Here is a 21,865-nt window from a genome sequence, read left to right on the forward strand (position 1 = left end):
TCTCATGATGTTATTTATGGTACCACGCTTCCAAGTAGAAGATAGATCTGTGTCTTACTAGATAGACACTGAAGTCTGGCATGGTGTCAGACCCAAAGCTGTACTATAGCACATCTCATTGTGATTTTTGGTTTTTTAGACATGTGAATCTTGGCCAAACTAGAGCAAGTTTTCACCAAAAAAAAAGTGGATGGCGTCACTCAGCCTCCACACCAATTCAGTATTGAGGTCTCACTGAAAGCCCTAAAACGGGCTCTGTTGATGGGAGATCCCCATTAAAACTACAGGAATTATTAAGTGACATAAGTCTAATACTCACTGCTGCTTCTCCATAACACAGACACTCACCTAAGCTTACCTAAAATTGATAGAAATTAAATCTGAAGGAGCACATTACCTATTAGCAACATGGATTATGTCTGCCAGATTTCCCCAGTAACTCACTCACCAGTACAGGAAAGATCCTCATCTGTCTCCAAGTATGAGGCAAAACATGGGTTTATTTTTGCTGTTCAGAGCAGTAAGATTTTTGTATTAGCTGTACAACAGCCCAATATTATCACACAGCAAGGCAGAATGAAATATAGCAGAAGTACGGGGGCTGAAAGAAGGAAATCAATGGGTATTTAAAACACCATTTAGTTGATTTACCTATGGCATGAAGCACTGCCGTTTAAAAATCTCTCATGGAGATGTCTCTTCTCCAAATAAATGCCTGTACTGAGGAGATTATTTACTAAACGGCTTTTAAATGCTGCCATTAAAAGCAACACATTAAAATCAATTAAAAGGTTTTATAAAAACACCAATCTTCTTTTTCATTTCCTAAGCTCTTGACATCATCATTTCACCCTTTCGTACTCCTGCTAAAGCCAACGAGGTGCTCTTTCCCAACTCAAATAGCACAGAAGGAACCATATTCTAGCTATTACAACAAAATCTTGTTCTAGGCACCAATCAGTTGCTCCCAGGTAGGGGAGTGGGTGGGTGTATCTGGGGCACTTTCTTTTAACTTTAGGGCTCTCCTGCATAACACAAATTTACCTTGTGTATGTGTTGGGGAGGAAGTAGACTGACTCTCATCAAGTAGAATTTGTCAAAGATTTTTGATTCCCCCAAAAGACAAGAGTGACCTATCAATTTGGGAGTGGAATGCATCCCATCTAACTTAAGTCTTAAAAGCAAAAAATACTTCTAAGGTCACTTCTCACTCTTCCACAAAGAAGAGGGGAAGGCACACGTGTTTATTAAAAATGCACCTAAAGTCAGAGCTTAGAGTACATAAATTTAAAACAAAAAAAAAAAAATCACACTGGCAATTTGTCAACGAAAATTATTCAGCTGTCAGCACTTTCCAGCTTACAGGAATAACTCATGTTCCTGATTGTGACAAGTCTCCTTCAGGTAGCTGAACTTGCTTAGGTGAAAAACACAACATTTGCATCAAGAAGAAAAGATGTTAAAACTGATGGCTGCACCACAGCTGGCATATTGAGATAGCAAAAAAAAAAAAAATGGGACTTTCCTTTACACTTATTTCTTCTCCACCTTTTTTTTGCTTTGGCAAACCTTTGGGGAACTAAAGTGTTCCTCTTCTCTTCCAGCATGAAGACATATACTCTACACAACAGTTCTATATCTACAACAGAAATATGTCTACAAGGAAAACTTCCCAAGTGTCCTCTATCCATCAGCACCATGAGGCTGAAGGTCAAAGCATCATGGATTCAGGCCCTACAACAGTGAGGGGAAAAAAAGAAAGAACAAAAAGGGAAGAAAAAAATAATACAAGCTCTGTGTTATTTTTCTGCTTAGCACATGAAAAAGAAGCAGCCAGAAAAGGCTCAAAGGAATAAAATTTAAAATTCCATTTAAATCTCAAACTAATTTAAGAGTTCCACTTGCAAACCTCAGAAAATCGTTGTGTGTTGAGAGTTGGTGTGGTAATTTGAAAGACATGCAATTCTCCATTCATAGCCAAGCAGTTGGATTGTCTGCTTTGGAAGAAAAATTCCACTCATTCACAGCCTTGGAGCACAACTGGGGCTTCCATAAGAAATAATAATTAGAGTAGGGAAAGTGAGATCTCAAGACGGTGCTTCTCTGCTAATTCAGTCAAATTTCACCCATTTGTTCTAGATGCAATATTTGCTCACGGGCTGGTGGCAAAGAAACACATACCTCATACTCAGTTCATTTGTTGTTTGGCTACAAGGATATTACCATTGTTTCACATTTGTGTTTGGGAGTAAAAAAAAAAAAACCCAAACAACACACTACTTTTTGTCTGGTAGGTTGCTGGGGTCTTTTTTAATCTTTCAAAGCAGCCATAAAATGCTGTTTCACTTCCTCATGCAGCAGGTCTCTGCTATGTTTCTGCTTCCCAATGCTTGTAACTCTGTGGAAAACTCCTCAAGGGCCCCCAAGTTCATGCAGTGTTTTGTGACAATACATTACTTTAACACAAGTGATTTAAAACGTGTGAAAAATGCCAATCACTTGTTTTTTAAAATTTTAAAAGTTTAATGATAATAAAATGGTCATAAAAATAGCAATATTATTAGAGGAAGAATAATTTGGACAATTTGAATTAGGATAATATGAGACAATAGAAACAAAGAGTTATGGACATCCCGGTACCTTTTCTGGGCAACATAAGCCCGAAAAAGGACACACGTTAACAGACGATTAACCCTTAAAAAAAATCCTGTTGCATATTCATACATCTCATACATGATGCATAAATTCCATTCAAACACAGGATTCTGTCTGGTCATCGACAACTTCTTCCTCTGAATCCTAACGGCCTCTTTAGACCTGAGTGAGGCGGGAAGAAGTTAGTTTCTTCTGATAAGAGGGCAATAAATTCTTTTTCTCTGCAAGATTTAAGTGTCCTGTGGCTACTATCTCGCTGCAGGTTCTTTCTTTAAAAAAAAAAGGATCTTACCTAGCATAGTTTCTATTTTAACATTTTGTTACAACCTAAAACTATATTTAACACACTACTTAAGAAAATTAATACAGCATAACTTTCTAACATAACACATATAATATTTATTTTAATGTTTAAGAAAAGCCAATCATAAAACACGCATTTTTCACAAAGCCCCAAAGTGATCCGAAGAGGCAACTTCCCAGCGGCTCCGACTGGGAGGCAAAGGGCCGGGGCAGCGGAGTTTGGCGGCGGCCTGGATGCGCTTGCACAAAGGCACCACCGCGGCTCTTTCAGGCGGGGATTTCTCAATGAACCCAGCGCATTCCAGGCGCCGCTCCCCGCGTTGCCGGGCGCCCATTGAGGCTTTCAGCGCCGCTCAGGTGCCACCAAGGAGGGCACCGGGGCACTTCAAAGGGGGGCACTGCAGCACCGCCCTTCTTTTGAAATGAGCTGGGAAAAATGCGTACTGTAGGGCTGGCTTTTCGCAAGTACTAAAATGAATATGTCTTGTGTTAGAAAGTTATGCTGTATTAATTTTCTTAAGTGGTGTGTTAAATATAGTTTTGGGTTATAACAAAATGTTAAAATAGAAACTATGCTAGGTAAGATACTTTTTTTTTTAAAGACAGGACCCGCAGCGAGATAGCAGACACCTAAATCTTTCAGAGAAAAAGAATTTATTGCCCTCTTACCAGAAGAAACGAACTTCTTCCCGCTTCGCTCAGGCTTGACAACATCGTCAGAATTAAAAGGAAGAAGTTGATGATGATCAGACAGAATCCTGTGTTTGAATGGAATTTATGCATCATGTATGAGATGTATGAATGTGCAACAGGTTATTGTTTTAAGGGTTAATCGTCTGTTAACATGGGTCCTTTTTCAGGCTATGCTGCCCAGAAAAAGGTACCCAGACGTCTGTAACTCTTTGTTTCTGCTGTTTCACATTATCCTAATCCAAGTTGTCCAAATTATTATTACTCTAATTGTATTGCTATTTTTATAACCATTTTATTACTATTAAACTTTTAAAATTTTAAAAACAAGTGATTGGGTTTTTCACATAAACCGTTAAAAATAAACATATTTTTATGTTTAAAAATATTAAAATATTTTAAGGTCCATGTGTTCAGTACTCAGCACATTAGCTGTGTTTCAGTACTCCTCAATCTGTCAGATTTTAAATAAGTGTCTCTTTATATGCAACAGAAGGGGTTAACACACAAACCAGAAAGATGTAACTGAAGAGAATTAGGCTTAAACTGACTGACACTGACCTTTGAAGCAGCAACTGTCGGAAGTTCCCACTTTGTGGACTAATGGTTAAGTGGTGAGATAGATAGTTAGCTAACCTTGCTCCCATGTATGAAAAATTTGGGAGAGATGTGGCCATGTTCTCTCTCCCAGCCAGCAGCACCGCCCAGGGCAGCCCCGCTCTGCTCCCTGGCAAAGCCCTGCAGGGGAGGCCAGCCCGGGCTGGGATGACACCCTGGTCCCCATCACTGCTCCAGGGGAAGGGCGAGGACAGGGGACAACCAGAGCCCACAGCGCAGGGTCTGGTGCCTGCCCGTGCACAGGGTGACAACCCACACTCCTGTGCCAAGGGAAACAGAATGGCACGCCACAGCCACATTTAGACCTGATGCTTCTTATACAGATCCTTCATCCCTCTCTTTAATAACCCTCAAATGTCAGTTTTGACAAAGAGCTATCGATATCAGAGCTACAAGGGATGTGTTATATCATCTGTACCTCTCTCTTCCTCTCATCAGCAGAGAATTATTTCCTCCAAATGGGTTTGGGAGGGCTTTCTGTGATTTAGTTTGGATGATACGTCTTCTTCTGAAAGATTAGTCCACATACAAATAGACATCTCCATCGAATCCTGCTTTCTACTACCTAGTTTTTGTATCTATGCTGCTAGTTCTAATTGTCTTTTTTGAGATGCTCCAAAAGCCTTCTGCTACAGCACAGAAAGAAATAAGACTTTCAGATTTTGTCCCTTAAAAATAAAAATAAGTAGCACATAAGGTCAGTTAGTACATGTTCTTTCGCATCCTTCAGTGTCCCTACCAGAAAATAACCTTTTTTTCTAAGAGCACAGAGAGTTGGGGCTTCACAGAAAAAATGATATCACAAAAACTTCTAGTGAAGAGAGCAAGGAAAAAAGTTAATTAAAAACTAAGGAGCTTTGGGGGGCTAAATCAATCTTTGACATACTGGAGGGTACAAATCTCTTTCAATGCATTTTGGGGCTAATTTTTATTCTAGATCAGCCACCAAAATTCAACTCAAAATAAGGAGAAGTAATATTTTATTTAGGAAGTTAATAAATCTTGTGTTAAACTTATTACTATAGCACATGGTGAACAGGCAAATTTTGTGGTGAAGCTAGTTTTTGTGAGTATGCCACACCACCTCACACAGAAATCAAGACACTTGGGAATTGTATTCTGATTTTTTACCTTCTTCAGACACCACATAAGATGGAAGTGTTGATTTTTCCAAGCTCTGTAGGGCCAAACACTGGAAGTTTCACTACAAACACGTGCTTTTTTTAACCTGCTCTTTATTTTCTATATGCCGAACCATGATCTTTATTTTCTATATGCTGAAGACAACCTTTTTCAAATATTTAAAGATAAAATTTCAGGTTCATTAACTGCAGTTAACATGAATTTGCCAACTCCTGTCTTTTTGTTCAAACAACAGTCTGCCGAAAATTTCTGTAACCTGAAATCTGAATCCCAATCTAGCTTATCTGGGCTTATGAATACACATGTTAGTCTGTCATATCACGGCCAGACCACTGCATTTGTAGATGGTTATTTCCCTCTGACAAGGGAGAAAATTGTGTTCCATCTCTGAAGCAGTAAAGATAACAATGCCTCAGAGATGTGGAGCTGAGTCATGGAACAGAGGTTTCCACAAGTTAAGGAGGATGTGGATGTGTTGCAAAGTAGGCAAAAAAGTGCTCTTGCAGACACATCTGGATCTGAGGCTGGACAAAAACCTTCTGTCCAGGTTTGTTTCACTGTTACCGGGTCAACTTTAAAATGTAAAAGCTCTAGAATACTAGAATGCTCATAGAATACTCTCAATTTGACTTCTGTTGAGAGGGTACCTTCTACTTAAACCATGGAAGTCATTGTGGCAAGCAATTCCAGTGGCAAGAAAACTGCAGGAAGGCAATGAAGCTGTCAGCAGAATGGCTTTTCCCGGTTTTGGGGTGGAACCATGTGCATTTATGTGGTCAGTTAAAGCAATGAATATTTCAGATTAAATCCTAGAATACCTACCCAGCTGAGCCCACTACTAATTTAAAAAGTCATAGCAGTCAAGGGATAATTGTATATAATCAGGCCATGCCAGCAAACAAGGCAGCTTATTTACAGAGACTATTATGTTGGCAAGAAAGAAAGCATTACCAAAATTAAACTGATAGAGAACTTGATGCCAGTATTATACATAATTCAACAGCATCCCAATTACATTGCCCTTTCATGTTTTTCTGAGCTTGTAGTGAGAGATAGAAGAGACTCTTCCATATCTGTGCCATGGCCTTTCTAGCCTCTTGCTCTCCTTGCCAGCCAGTATTTACAATACAAATTAGAAGCATCTATAAATATCTTTCCTGCTTTTTTGTTTGTTTTTTTTTTCATTAAATAGTCCAAATCTCCTGATGAAGGGCTAGTGTTTGCATCCCAGGGGGAAAACCAGCAGCAAACCTAGAAAATGCCTTGCTCAAAAGGCAGGGACTGCATGTCAGAACATGGGTTAAAACTAAAGCTTTTTTTCTTTGTTCATACTTCTGCATTGTAATTATCCCATTACAGCATTAATCTTTCCAGCTACAAATAGCTGATTTTATGTATGCCCTTGCTATGTTAAAACTGCTCTTCCACAAGAGGAGATGCTGTGCCTCACCAGATTTTCTCTGCAGCTGGAAGATCCACAGCCCAGAGCAGACCAAGCCAGAACAGGAGTGCAAAGCCCTGCAGGTGATGACAAGTGAGGCTGCTGCCACACAGATATCATTTGCAATCCAATGGTCGCCACATCAGACAATTTCCATTGCAAAAAATCAAACCTTAACGTAAGTTTGCTTTTATTTCAATTAGACACGTTGCTTTTATAGGACATTCTAAACAGATTAAAGCCACGGGAAAACAGACCCAGCTCACTTCTGCTTCTCAGAGCCCCTTCAAGCCAACACATTTAAATAGGGCCAAACAACTCCATGAGAGCCCAAAGAAGTTGAGGTAAAGATCACAGGCTAGTGACTCCTCCCAGCAGGCACCAAAAGCCACTGTGCTATTTCTGTCTCAGAACCCTGAAGTACTTTCCCCAAGAGACCTGAGCATCTGACCCTTGCCTAAGAATATCTTCCTCTGAGAGAAGGGCAATAAAAAGAGGCAGCCAGGCTGGGGAGAAGAAAGAAGGGGAAGCTGCAGGTGAAGGGAACAGCAGCCACACAGGGAGCAGGGGAAAAGGGACAACTAACTAGTGCTTCACAAAAGACAAAGAATTAAAAGGACAAAGATAAAATAAAATTGTTTCCCAGGGCAGATGGATCTGGCACAATGCTGCTAAAGCCACCCTGAAGGAGCAGAGCAGGGCCATGGCTGGCAGCAGTGACACAAGTGGCAGCAGCAGCTCCTGCCATGCACCATGGTGGCTCCTGTCAGATGTCCAGTGGCCCTAAAGTGTTGAGAACCCAGGGGTTTTAGTAGTGAGAACTCAGGGGGTATCAAACAAGGGCAAGTTTCTTCTTGCATTGCCAGCAGAGGTAAAGAAGCAGCTGTCTGTCATTCTGCTGGATTTCAAGGTCCTGCAGCTGGAGAGCACTCTCAGCTTTCTGCCATGGCAGCATCTCCTCCCAGCCCCCAGGTACAGTCCCACTGGGACACAGAGGAATGTCACCCAAGAAAAGCCCCAAGAAAAGCCCCAAGAACCCGGCCCACCACTTCCACAAATGGGGGAGTCCTGGCACTGCAGTGGATGCAGGAAGAGGAAAAGAAGGTTCAGGACTTCTGAAGGATACACAGTGATGGCTGAACAGGATACACTGCACAACAGCAGAGCCTGTAATCACATTGATGTACTCAAGGCAAGCACTGCTCACATACACAGGGCTGCCTGAAGCAAGAACCCCATTGTAATATTACATTGCATTAAAGGGGGAAAAACCCAAACAAACACATTGTATTGGAATAAAATTAAAAGATACTGGCTTGAACTGAGTTTCATGGGAAAAATGGAGCAAGAGGCTAATAGTTTAATAGTCCTGGCAGCAGTATGGGTGTGGGCATACTCCAGTTCACGACTTTGGATCATCACAATGCAGAGCCACTACACATATGACAGAACTGAAACCTTTTCTGTCTCACATCCCCGGCAAGCCAATTCCAGATGCCAAGATGGGGCTCTGACTGTCAATGGCAAGGGAAGGCCAGAGGATGCTTTTTTTTTCTCTGAATAGTACCTCCAGGGCTATTAGTAAGTTGAACAGGTACTACATCAAAAACACCACCTTGGGGCCTTTCACAGTCCTCTGCTGACCAGGAAGAATGTAGTCTTGAGAAAAGGTTTTCCACCATGAAAAGGAAGGAAGGGAGTGTACTGCTATTTAACTGGTTCTTGTTCTTCCACACAGGAAAGCTGATCCTGGAGGATACAAACTGAATAAACAAGACCTTAGCCTGCAGGCCTTGAGCAGCAATCCTGCGCACTTCCAGTTTAAAACTCTTTGATAAGAGAAAGAAGTAATGGCTGCAGAGCCATAGACTGGGGGTTAGGTCCATTTCAGTTGCTTCTCTGGCTTGACCTGAGAGTTCTGAACAATTGCACATATTTGCCATATACAAGATGGAACACAACTACTTCTTCAGCCATGGCTTAATTATCAACAGTAGTACCTTATACTCCTCAAGTACTGAAATTACAAATGAAAAGCAAGCCAATATTACACACCTATGATGGCAGATGGCACATTCATGTCTCTGTGACCAGTGGGACAAAATTAGTCACCCAAAACTAGGATACATAGCATGCACTGAATGTATACAGCTATTAATATTTTTGATAATCAAAGTTACCTAATCTATTTTAGCACATTTGATTCTGATGTGACATACCAAACTATACCAACATCTTGCCCACTGTCTCCAGTAAAAGCAGTTGTAAGTTTCCTCAGACATATATACTGTGTATATGAATGTGTTTGTATCAAGGTGACATTCATTAAAAAAAGAGAGACTGCGCTGAATTGCACCTTTCCTTTTGTTTTAAGGTTAAGAGAGAATATTGTGCATTTGATAACTTATCCCTTTAAACTTGTTTCCCTTCATGGGGCTTAATTTTGGTTTTTTGTTTTTTTTTTTGTTCTTCCCTGAGAAGGAATATTAAAGGTAACAGAGACTTTAGTGCCTTCAAGGAAGAAAATAAACTTGTCAAACTTCTGGACATATTTTTCCAACCATTCTAATAATGTACTGAGGGAGTTAGGACTGTCTTTCCAATGAAAAGGGCTTTAACCTACAGGAAGACTTTTAAGAATATTTGCATTCACTGCTGTTCAGTTTTCTGGACTAATGACAGGGGAAACATCGATTTCTCTCCCCTTACCTTGGCAAACAGGCAAATACAGAGTACGGTCTTGCAGTAGGTTGAGACACCACAGTAATTCCCTGTTCCTCTTTTTTAAGGTACAAAGAAAAGCCAAAGACATATACATTAATTGCCTAGTGCAAACCTTCCAGTAAAAACAAACAAACACAAAAGAGTCCATGCACACCTCTTGAAGACTATACTACTTACATTTCCCAGGCACGCACAATCTGCTGGTCACATGAAGATTACATGCACAGAGCTGGAAGGCACCACATCCCTGTCTATTTTACAGTTGTTCTTCAGAAAAAATTCATGTTTCATCATGCTCAGGAAAGTGAAAGCCAGTCTAAAAGCATATACCAAGTTATTCTTGCTTTTTTTACAAGTAGGAAGCAGAAAACCTCTCCATCCCATTTTTGAGGGTAAAAGCAAATAAAAGTGCCTGAGGAGCAGCTTTAACTAGTCTTTCAGGCAATTTACAGGGATCTGTAGTCGGCACCAGCCCTTAAAAGACGCGATTAATTGTCATAGCAACCAGGGCATGGAACCACACGCACTTGGGCTGGGATACAGGGACAGCAGTGTGCCCTCTTACCCACACACGCATCTCAAAAGGGTACCGGGCTCCTCGAGGGGCTTCATTGTTTGGGCACAGTTAATCCTCTATAATAGACACTCTTAACCAGGCATGGGGGACTCTCCCCTCACTCCCCCTTCCTTTACAGGAAATACTGAAACCATGGTGCTGCTGTGGCTGTGGAGGGAGGCTGCATGCCGGGGGAGGAGGAGGAAAGGAGAGAGTTGGACAGGCAAAGGAAACAAAACTGGGGATTATCATATACTTTGGGGTCCAGCTAGGAATTCATCTTAAGAACTGACATACCACTTTTTCCTGCATTGATAACATATTTTCTTTACTCCCACCGTAAGTCTTTCGTCTTCTTTCCCTCTTTCAGAACAACACCATCACTGAGTTTATAAAAACAGACAATGTGGTTATAGCACAGCACACCTGCAAGCTAGTTCATTGTCTATCTCTGCCTACATAAGATCAGAGCCATGGTCATCAGGAAACCCCAAAACAACAAGAAGCAGGTCCTTCCCTACACGATAATTTATTTTTATGCCACAGAAGCATACCTGAACACAGACAGACAAAGTAAGTTTTTGTTGTGTTGCATTTCTCTACTCCCAACAAATGGGATTCAAACTCTGGCAGAATTTACCTGAAAGCTTCTTCCCTAGCTTTCTGCACATTCATTTTGGTATCAAAACACAAATGGCTGTATAATGCCCTGTAGCAACGTTGCGGGGTTTGGTGGTATTTCTTGCGTGGTTTTGCTTTTTGGGGGTTTGTTTTGGTTTTTTTTTCCCAGGGGTGAGAAGGGTGATGTGTTGTTATTTTGTTTTCTTTAAAAATCGACAGAGCCTGTGCTCCTACTAATAGACACCTTCCCAGTCTGAAGATGATCACTCCCTTTTCCTTCTTACCTATGCTTTTGGTGCTCTAAATACAAAAAAGCTTTGCTTGCTGCAGGAGAGAAGAAGTTGTTGTGAACTGATACTTTGGAACTCTATACAACAGTATTGCAAGTGAAAATACAACAGCTAGGAGGACACTGGATCAATTTGGGAAGCAGGACTAACAGAGAAATGCTTCCAGACAACTATCTATGTCAATACAATATTGTGACCATTCCCCAGGTGGCCAAGTTGGTGGATACCTTGCTCTTAAAGAATTATTTTGGTAACTGAAGTTACAGGATTGCAGATCAGAGGCAGTTTTGGGAAAGCTTGTGCATGGCTGCTGGCTCCAGGAAGAAAGGGGTCAGGGAATGGCAATAAGCCTCCAAGATCACATCAGCCAAATAAAAACAGCAATTCACACTATAGCAGAATGCTATCATACATCACATGCCATCATGGAAAGGGAGACAATCCAGTTCAGTGGCCACCAATTTTGGCCACTGCTGATTGGGCTATTTTTCTAGTCAGCCATAGCAAAGAAGTCACTGCACACCTTGGCAGGGAGGCAGAAGTGAGTCACAAAGCACACAGGAGCACTGCTGCACACCAGATATAATGATGACCTGCTGAACATGTGCCTGCTCTTTTATTTACTGTGAAAAAGAACCTATTTTGTGGATAAGGCTCCCCTTCCATTTTCTATCAACAGGGAAACACAGAGCACGCTTACACTGAGGTTTTTCACAAATGCTTATCCTCACTGATCTCAGCCTTGCCTAAAAACAAATAAATTTAACCTGTAACAAAAAAGACTTGGGCTGTATCACACCTCCACCATCACCTCCAACAGCAAGTACTTACACATCTAACAGCACACATTTTTCCACCACCCCATTCAGAATCACACTACCTGAATCTCTGGCAACCTTCTTTTTCCTCTCTGCGTATACTCACACCTCTTCCCCCCTACCTGAGAGAGGAATTGGCTACTGCTGATTGTTTACCAGCTGTCAATAGCCAACAGGTCTCACATGTGTTCATTTCATCAGGAACATCACACTAAGGTTTGCAACAAGAAGGCAGGAGGAAGCTGAGGACTTTGGCAGTAAGTAGTTAGCTCAGGCATGATATTACAATACAGATGAGCCAAATAAAAAGCTTGAGGTCATAGAAAGGTATACTTTCCTTTCCTTCTTTCTAGTTTCTTTTACTTCCCATCCCTGTTTTCCTCACCTCCTCTGCCCTTGCTCCTCTCTGCTCCCTGCTCACAGCCTCTTTCCTTCCATCATCAGTCAAGGCACTAGTTTAATCAAAAGTTAGCGCCAAAAACCCATCTGTGATTTTAGTGATCTGCCTGTGACAGAAACCAGACGTGGCTTAGCAAAAGCAGAAGGAGTAATTTGGCCAGGACAGGGAAGAGACAGAAGTGCAACCTCCTTTGGCAGCTCATGATGTTCTGTTATGAGCAAACTCATTCCTCAGCCTTAGCTCATGTTCATCCTACCTAGCTCTGTAAAAGGACTGAGAAGTTGAACCTTCACATGAGGTAACTTATGACCTTCTCTTAATAATTTCTAGATATCAATGAAGGAGTGATGGATTTGGAAATGGTTTCTTCCCTCCACCACTGCTTCTATTTTTTTTAACAGTCTCCTATTAAACCAAATCAATATGTATGCATGTGCATTATTCATATAGTGCACATATTCACATTGTAAGTATCTCAAATAATGGTCAAGATGCAAATCTCAGAAATTATTACAAGCCAGTCTCTAGCACATTCTTAGCTTTGTCCCTTTTGTTAGCAGAGTTTCACACACAACACGATGAGCTTCAGCTCTTCAGCAAATGGTTGCTCTCTGCTGCCATACACATCTCCAAGGAAAGCAGTGTAACTTGTCTTTGGAGGCAGGAAAAAGGGTTAGCTCACTAGCACACTTTCTAAGCTCTGTGGTGGCAACACCTTTTGTGTCTGGGTAACATGGCTTGTGGGACCACCTCCAGTGTCAGGAGAATTCCAACTGCCCCAGACTCCACTATGTACCAGCCTCAGAGTCTGTGTGTGTGTAGCCACATGATAAAAAACTACACTGGAGATAAGATCCATCTGGAAACACAAACCAACAATGGCAGAAACTTTTCCCCATTTTTATCCCATTTTTTTTTCCTATCTGAATCAAACCACCAACCTGTTTTTCAATGGTACCATGCAAACAGTTCCATCAGAAAAACAAATGGGGGAAGAAGCTAGGTAGGGTCAAGAATAAGAACAAGAAGATAGGAGTGGAGCAAAGAGCTCTTCTGCCACCTGCCAGAGCCTCATTCTGCAGCCCCAAATTCACCTAACACTGCTTTCAGTCCCAGGACACTTCAGGTGCTCTTGGGAAGCTTCTTGTATTTTGAGAGAATGTACCTGAGGTAAGTTAGATGCTTTGGAAAGGCCGTCTGTTCCTCATCTCCCAATGCCTACGTGTATTGCACACATTAATCATTTTGCTTCTTGGCAAAGTTTGCCCATAAAGTTTCAGAGAAGCACTATAGTAACTGCAAACCAGATGTTTCTGAGTACTATGCTCTGTTTTATAGCACTGTGTAGCATTTCACAAGCATTAACTAATCAACAACTCTTCCAGGTAGTTAAGTCCCCATTTTACAGGTGCTGAACCAGACCCAGAGAGGTTGAGAGATTCACCCAGGGCCAAAAAACCAATTGGTGTCCTATTCTAGACTGTAAATCAGAAGCTACTGTATGTAACTTCTCTCCAAGACCTTACAACACAGTATTTCCCCTCATCTGCTGCTGCAGTACAGCTTCTCCTGAAAACAAAGCCTACCCCTCCCTGTCCTGCACTGCACACGTTGGTAAAGCTGCATTTTGTCCACCAGCTGTCCTGTAGCTTTTAGTCTTGCACAGTCAGGATGACACAAATCATCCTGCTCTGGCTTTGTCCCAAACCCCACAGCTGGGTCAGGCAGATGGTATTCATAGAGCAACTCACCACTTTTTTGACTCTGATGCCTACGTATATGATATTTTTTGGGTTGATTTTTTCCTCCTTTATCACCTGGCTGATCCTTTTGTGCATGCTGTGTTTCATTTATCAGACTTGAGCTTTTAATGCCCAGTTACTGCAGTGGTGCACAAGCAGCAGCTACAGCAGAAACAGTTAAATACAAACCAAAAATTGGTCAGATAAGAAGCATACTCAGTGAATCCAGCAACTTTAACTGGAAAATAAGAAAGAAAGACTGTCTGGAGAAGAGTGAGTTTTACAGAGTTTCACCTCACAGATCACTGGATGAAACATTATCTCTGTGTTGTATATGCAGCTGCTGGAGATTTGTCTGCATAAATGTCTGGTGAGCTGCTTAGAATTGCATTTAAAGGCTGGGGTGAGACCAAACAGTCTCTGCAATTCTCTTCCTGAGAGTTACAGAACATTTCTGGTCCATCCAGAGGAAGGAAGGACATTATCCCCAAGCACCACTGGAGCTGTGATGGGAATAGAAATGCCAGTGTTAGGACTGTCTGAAGACTTGTCTCTCCCTGCCATCAGTGCTGTCTACCAGTCTTGAATTGCAGCAGGGGCAGAAGGGATCAAACAGCTTTCTTACTCCATATTTCTTCTGGACCCCACTTCTTTTACTTCCCACCATGAGCTTTCCACAGCTCAAGCTCTGGGAGCAAGTGAATGAGCTCCACATCAGTTGCCCATTTCAGCTGTTCTTTGCAACTGCTCCTCAGCCAAACACTGCTGCTTCTGAGAGATAAATGCACGCATGGCCGCTGCTCAAAGGGAAACATGCAAATACAGCACATTTGGCAGGCAGCTTAGGAGAAGTTACATTTGTACCTTTGTTCCCTCTCCCTCTTTGGGCCTGCCACATGGAACAGCAGCCAAAATGCATCTCAAAGATTAGGTCTGGTCTCAGAGCCCTGATTTTGCACACCTAAGTTACTGCCAGACTCAATGATTGAGTATGATCATGACTCACTTGAAGCTTTATGCTTGGCATTTTGTTCAAACAAGTGCCCAGATAAATGGAAAAAATAATTATTAAAGGCAAAGAAAAAAGACAAATTTAAAATTGTTGGAGTGTAATGCTTCACAATAAATGGCAGCTAAATACTCTTGAGTGTAACACTGTTTTGGATGTTAGTAAGAACATTCATAAATGAGGAAAGAAATTGGTATTGATTCTGTGGGCTCATGTCTCAATACATCTATAGGTTGTAATGTAGGGATAAATCTAATAAATTAATCTGGCTGAGTAATAATAAGTTCCATTAACACAGTAATGCATACCAAATCAATACTTATGGACAATTTCAGACATCAAACTTAACAGAAATTCTTCTACAAGTTAGAATTACCTAGAATTTATTTATTTATAATGGGAAGTTGATTTTAGGTAACTAAAAGATATTACGTGCTAACACACAGTCACAGACAGAATTTTTCAAGTGAATTACTAGGGAATTACTTGGTATCTTAAACTCAAGTAACCTCTCTAGAGCAGGAGACCAACTCTGTGGTTAACACAAATCCAATGTAACTATTTCATTTCTGGCAACCCTTCAATCACCATCATGGCACTGCATCTTACCTTGACCACTCTGCCTCAGTCCTGGAGTGCATTTCTGCTACTGCACAGTTGTTCTGTTGTCACCATTATGTTTAAATGACAGAAAACTTGGAATTTTCCTTTTCAGTTCCAGTAAGAGGTGCTTTCATCCGTGAATGATAACCATCACACCACCTTGCCCCTGTGCTTCTAGGTTAAATCCTCCAAATGTTCTGGAATCCGCTGAATGTTATTGAAGACATGACTCCCCCACCAGAATGGACCCAAAAATAAACCCCTTAAGTATACTGTCAAAAATTGCTGGTGAGCACAAGCAAAAAGCAGCTTTGGCAGAAGAATGTGAAGAGGCAGCAATGGAACAAGGTCTCCAAGGCTACCCACAGGTGCTGTCTGCCCTGGCACAAGCTGGACAGCACCTCTGCCAATGCTGGAAGTCCTTTTTCTACAGTGTCCCACTCAGCACATCAGGCATCTGACAGCAGAGGTCAGGTATCAAAATCTGACTGGAAGTTACCTGTGCATGTCTGATAGGTTGTGCAGGAAAAGGAGTGTCCTGGGGTGATTTTCTGATGCTGAATTGTATCCCCATTCATCTGTTTAGCCCAGAAATTAATTGTGTGCCTTTAAAACTAGATCTGAGAGCAAAGTGGGGGAGAAGGAGAAGAGGTGGAATTTTTTCATGGTGTTTTCAAAAACACAGAGATAAGAGCTTCAGCTTTCCTTCTCACAGACTCTGTTGTCTGCAGCATGGACAGACAGCAGGAGAGAGCTCTCCTTTGTCAGTTTAGTTAGGTTTTTTTAACTAGCTGAGGCAGAAAAGTTCCCTGGGCTGTGGCTTTTTCTTTTCCTGGAACTGTTCAAACCTGCTCTGGACCAGAAACCCAGAAAACACATTAGGAGCTCACACCAGTGTCCAGGGCCCAGGACACTGCATTCCAGCACCAGAGGGACTGAGAGACACTCAGTGAGCCAAGAAACACCCACAGAGGACTCTCTCTGAACTACAGAAGGACTTTCTGAATTTGCCATCTCTTCAGAACAGCAAGAGGTTTTATTGTTTAATATTATTCATTTTTTATGCTTCTGAATACTTTGTTTGTTAAATAAAGCTTTTTCAACTTTTCTCCCGAACAAATGGGGGGAAGGGCTGCTGAATTTTGCCCTTTAGGAAATCATCCCTTTGGAAGTTCCCTTCCAGATTTGTCCCAAACCAGGACAAGGAGACATTTCTGTTGATCGTTAATTATATTTGGGTGATGGCTTTTTCCCCACTATATGGGATGAAGCTTGAAAACTTTTTTCTGCCTAAGGGTACTTAATCCTCATACCCAGCCTGATGAAAATTATATCCACAACATTAAAGTTTTACTTCCTTCAAGTATCAAATCACATACCCATTAAAATATTTTCCAGCTCACTGCTCAACTCTACCCATCCTACTTGCCATTTTCTGTCCTTTCTCACTTTCAATCTACCCAGGACAATCCCTACAGACCTCAATATACTGGCAGGAGGGAGTTAAAGAAAACATATTCAAAAGCATTTCATGTCTGTAGCAGCAGCAGCAGCAGCAGAGAGAGAAAAGGAAAGCAGCAACAGGAAAGAAACCCATAGTTTCATTACAGCACTCAGCTTCAAGTAAGAAGAGATTTCAGAAGGCAAATGGCCCAGATCAGATGGCAGAGGCCACCAGAAATACCGAGCTGTTTAAACTCCATAAAATACCAGGACTTAAAATAATCACAAGGTAATTAATTTAATTTTAATAAGTATTTTCTAGCATTTGTCTCACCATCATAGGGCAAAAAAAAACCCCAAAAGATCCATGCAGAATAATATTTCACCCTGGGAAAGCCACAGAGGCACCTGAGTAGACAAAGACTGAAATCTTGCTAAAAATCAGAAAGCATCGTACAGGGTACAGCTTATGCCTTATCCCTCCTTGGAGCATTTGCCCCCTACCTTTCAGTGACTCACTTCAGGCCTCCTCTTGAAGAGTTAGACATCTACCTCCTCTCTTCAACAAAAAGGAGAGAGAATTCCCCCCTCTTCTACCTTGCAGCCACCACTCTTATTCAGCCCAGCCCAGCTCCCTCAAACTCCCCCTTCCCCTGAAAAGCTCTGAGACAGCCACCTCAAGGCTACATTAAGGACCAGAATTTTAGTTATTAGGCTGGAGAGATCCAGGAGTGGAGCTGTGGAGCACTCTTCTGCTTTGAAGAGTTGATAAAGAGGTATCAGAGCAGAAACAAACCCTGGCATCTACCTCTTGCAATGTCAACGGCTTCTTCTCTATCTCACTAAAGAGGGGGAAAGACTTATACCCCTCTTAACTCATATTCCATTTCTACCAAATGGAAAGAAGGAAAAGCCAACTCCCATCAAAAAACACTTGCCAGATGAGAAAACTAACAAGAATAAATATGGCCCAGAAGACAGCACCCTTTTAAAATCAGTGCAGCCGAATTACATACTTCTGGACACACACACAACAGCTCCTTTGACAAATGAACACCAAAAAGGACTAAGTAAACTAATGGACATCACTAAAGATGTTTCAAATTTTGTTTTCATTCCATTATCAGCTAATACTGGCTTACAGGTTGAAATTAACAGTAGGGTTATGGTCTTGTTATTGGACTTAAATTACTTCATTTATCTGCATTAGAGATGCAGCAATCTGTTTCAAGCATGGCGTGCTTTTGTAAATGAGCACCTTGAAGCCTGAAATGCCTTGGAAGATGTGCTGGGGAGGATGGGGGGGAAAGCATCTTCTAGTTGTAAACTTTCAATTTTCAAAATTTCTCATGTTTTGCATCAAGACAAATCCATGACCTTTTGAGGTTCTTCATCCCTAGGGAACCTCACAGTACATGTGCTCACAGCTGCCTTCAGGGATGCAGCAAAGCAGAGTTAATCATGGTCTCCTACATAAGCACTCCCACCACCAGATTACCATGAAGTCTTACTTGCTCTCCAACCAAAAAAATCTAGTGTGGACATAAGAAACCTTACTAAACACAGTCTCAAGAAGTCTCAAGAAAGACCAATCCTTCTTGAGGATTTGACTTGTCTATGTTTTCTGTTAGGAAAAAAAAGTTGCAGCAAAAGAGAAGATTCACCATCCAGCTCCAAAGTTCCTACAGGTCGCCACAGGTCAGACCCATCTGAAAGTGGAGTGAGACCTCTCATATTACATGGGGAACAGGCAGTGTAAGGAAGCAAAGGTGACCACCACACCAAAGGGAATCTGAAATTATGGACTGAAGTTACTGTATCAGCTATAAATAGAAGACTGGCTTAATAAGCATCCCTATTTTTTTACTGTGGAGCCTGCATGGCATCATTTGTGGACAGACCATTCTGGTGAGAACAAGGGTCACCCACCTCCTCTAGGATATTATTTGGTCATCCCCTTGTGCCATGGCACTTCCCAAAAAGCCGGCACACTCCCTGCAGATGTAGGGCACTGTGCTGCTGTATGGGTGTGCTCACCCAGCACAGCCAGGCTGTGGGGATGCTCCCCCCTGCACTGAGGAGAAGGTGGTGCATGGGAGTCAAACCTGCTTCCTCAGTCGCTTGGTGTCTCCGAGAAAAATGACCTAGAGTGAATATGTATTGAAGAAATGTTTTCTTAAATCGCGAGAGGAACCAAGTCGGAGAAAGCTGAACTTCAAAACTTGAAGTTTTCAGTAAAAATCTCAGTTAGATGGATGACAGACATAAATAAGCACAGACAGGTAAAGAAGGCAGTTCACAACATGAATCTCAGAACTACCAATACTTACACACTTTACAGTCATAGCAATTTATGAGTCCCCATACAGCTGTTCTTGCAACAGGTGATTTCAGCTCAGTTTGAGCTCTGCTGAGCATGAGACTTCTGTTGTTGTTGGGCTTGGAGGCTAATTTTTGTAGTTTTTAATGTCAAGCTTCTTCAGCAACTTCTTTTTCCTCAGCTTTCCTGGTAATTAGCCCTAATCAGTATTCAAGTGCTAATCTGTCAGGCTATCTGCTGACTTAAAGGAAGGGAATACCTCACTAATAGCCCCAGTGTTTCCCTCTGCCTGCAGAAACAACCCCGATAAGGACAGAGACTCCAGCCATCTCCAAAGAGACAGAGCCACAAAGAGCCCTTCTGATCGCTGCTGGCATCTGGCCTTCCCCTCATTAGCACATTAAAGCTGCTCTGTCCATCCCATAAGAGCCACTCTGTCCATTCCTCCCGCTTTCTCTATGGAGCCATTTATGGTGCTGCTCCTTTGAAACCCCCCTAGTTCAAGAGGCAGTAACCCCTTCCCAAAGCCCACAGCACAGCCAGTGTCAAAAATTCCCACTTACAGACAGGCACCCAGTAAGGAGTGGCATTTTGAGTGTCATAGGTAGACAGAAGACACCCAACATATTCTGCTTTGCCGAATTGCCCCTCCTAGGGAAATCTTTTCCCACTCAGTACAGGGACGGTATGGTTTGAATTACAGTGCACTTAGGATATCACATCACTTCAAACAACTCCTACTTCAGAACAGGACCAGCAAGGCTTGAATCTCCAAAAGTGCAAATTCTCAGGAACAAAACAAGGCAGGAGGGACAAAGCTTCCCAATCCTGGCTTCTAAACCTGTTAAGAAATGACACTCAGACACTTTGAAACCAAACTTGGACAGCTTTTCAGTGCATGCTACATCAAAACCATGGAAACTTTTTGTACTTTAGCTGTTCTTCACCCCTAAATCAAAGTATTTTGGGTGTGCTATGGCATGCCAATAAGTAAGTGTGCATTCACTGAAATAAGTTGTTTGGAGAAGAGGAAGAGCATCTTTTGCTCCCATTATTTCCCTTATGCACTCTAATCATTGGGAACACAGCTAGTTTGCAGAGGTTTTTTGCTTACAAAATGGCGATTACAAGCTAACTAATGAGAAAAGGAAAGAATGGACAATTTTTCATCACTTCATTTCTTTATGCTCTGCCAGGATGCTTTCCGACAGGCAGATATGACCTTCCCACTTCCTCAACCAAAAAGAATAATACTAACAGGCACAAGAAAGCCAACCTAGTTGCTTTATTTATGCTCTGATCTCATTTTCTTTGACTTACTTCAGAATGGTATAAATATTTTTACCTGAAAGGAGAACTGTGGCTATCTGAATTGAACTCGGGCTCATCTTTGTACAGTCACTGTGATTCGGGGTGGACTTTGAGGAGCTATTTGTACTTTTTAAGAATAAAAATCCCAAAGGAAGCAAATTCTTTTGTTTTGAAGAAGAAAGGCAAAGCAACTGAAGGCAATGAATACTCACTCTTTTTTTGGATTCATAAATGATATGTTTGATCCTTGACTTGCTTTTCATTAAGGAAAAATGCCATAAATTATTTGGTTTGTTTGCCTTTCTGATCAGTCAACTGAAAGACATTTTTGCTTTGGGGCAATGAAACATCTCAATTTTATTATTATTCAGCTCCAAGTTCCTTTTAGTACATAAAATCCCTATGTCTGATTTATTATGCAGGTGCATGTTATTAGGGAAAAAAACCACATTGGGTTATAGCTTTCAATGCTTGCAGTGCCATTTAAACAGCTCCCATCCCCGAAGAGTTAGTAGCTTTGACACACAGGTCAAGTTCAAAGTTAGTCAGCTAGTGGGCCAAATTTCCTCAACTCCAGTATCAGGAGGAATTTGGCCTATAACACACTAAAAAATCAAGTTTTACCCAGACTGAACCCAAACAGACAGACTTTCTTTCAAAAAGAATCTAAATTGCTTTTCTTCATATAATTTTGTTCAGTACATCACTACCTAATTTAATGAATTATACTTATTAGAAACATTTTTCTCTTCCTTTTCCTAAAACAGGAATTAGACCATGCAGTGGCTTTTATATAAGGCCGAAATTTACTTGGCAAAGTAAATAAGTGAGCAAAGAAGCACACTGCTCCATAGATAACTTTTGCAATTCACTAGTGCAGAGAACAAAGCTATTTAAAAGATGAGATGGGACTGAATGGCTGAAATAACTCTTATTCCATTTTCTGATTCAAGTTTAGTATGTCTCTAATATTCTGATATGATTTTTAGGAAACTTCTGAGAAACACAAAGTGCCATTCAGCAACTGCCAGCAAGAAAAAGCCCATCAAGACAACCTTGAAACAGCAAGATAAGGCACAGCCAGACTTGAGGAAGCTCTAACAGATAGAAGTGGGTAAACCCAGAAAAATGCATGTGCCATCCAGCTGTCTAAAAAAGTCCTTGTCAAGGAAAGCAAT

General features: G+C 41.4%; 1 protein-coding gene across 2 annotated transcripts in view; it reads right to left on the reverse strand.

Annotated features, from left to right (window-relative positions):
* Nucleotides 1-21,865, reverse strand: part of SLC35F1 (solute carrier family 35 member F1) — a 225,118-nt gene that overhangs the window by 198,516 nt on the left and 4,737 nt on the right. Inside the window, exon 1 of one of the 2 annotated variants that reach the window (XM_066547087.1) lies at nt 9,752-9,955. The exons of the other annotated variant lie outside the window; for it this stretch is intronic. Coding sequence (XP_066403184.1) covers nt 9,752-9,753 — 2 coding nt within the window. The 5' untranslated portion in view covers nt 9,754-9,955. Of the gene's footprint in view, nt 1-9,751; nt 9,956-21,865 lie in introns of those variants that run through there. 2 annotated transcript variants of the gene reach the window in all.

This window comes from Molothrus aeneus, chromosome 3, assembly GCF_037042795.1.
Source record: "Molothrus aeneus isolate 106 chromosome 3, BPBGC_Maene_1.0, whole genome shotgun sequence".
NCBI classification, from domain to species: Eukaryota; Metazoa; Chordata; class Aves; order Passeriformes; family Icteridae; genus Molothrus; species Molothrus aeneus.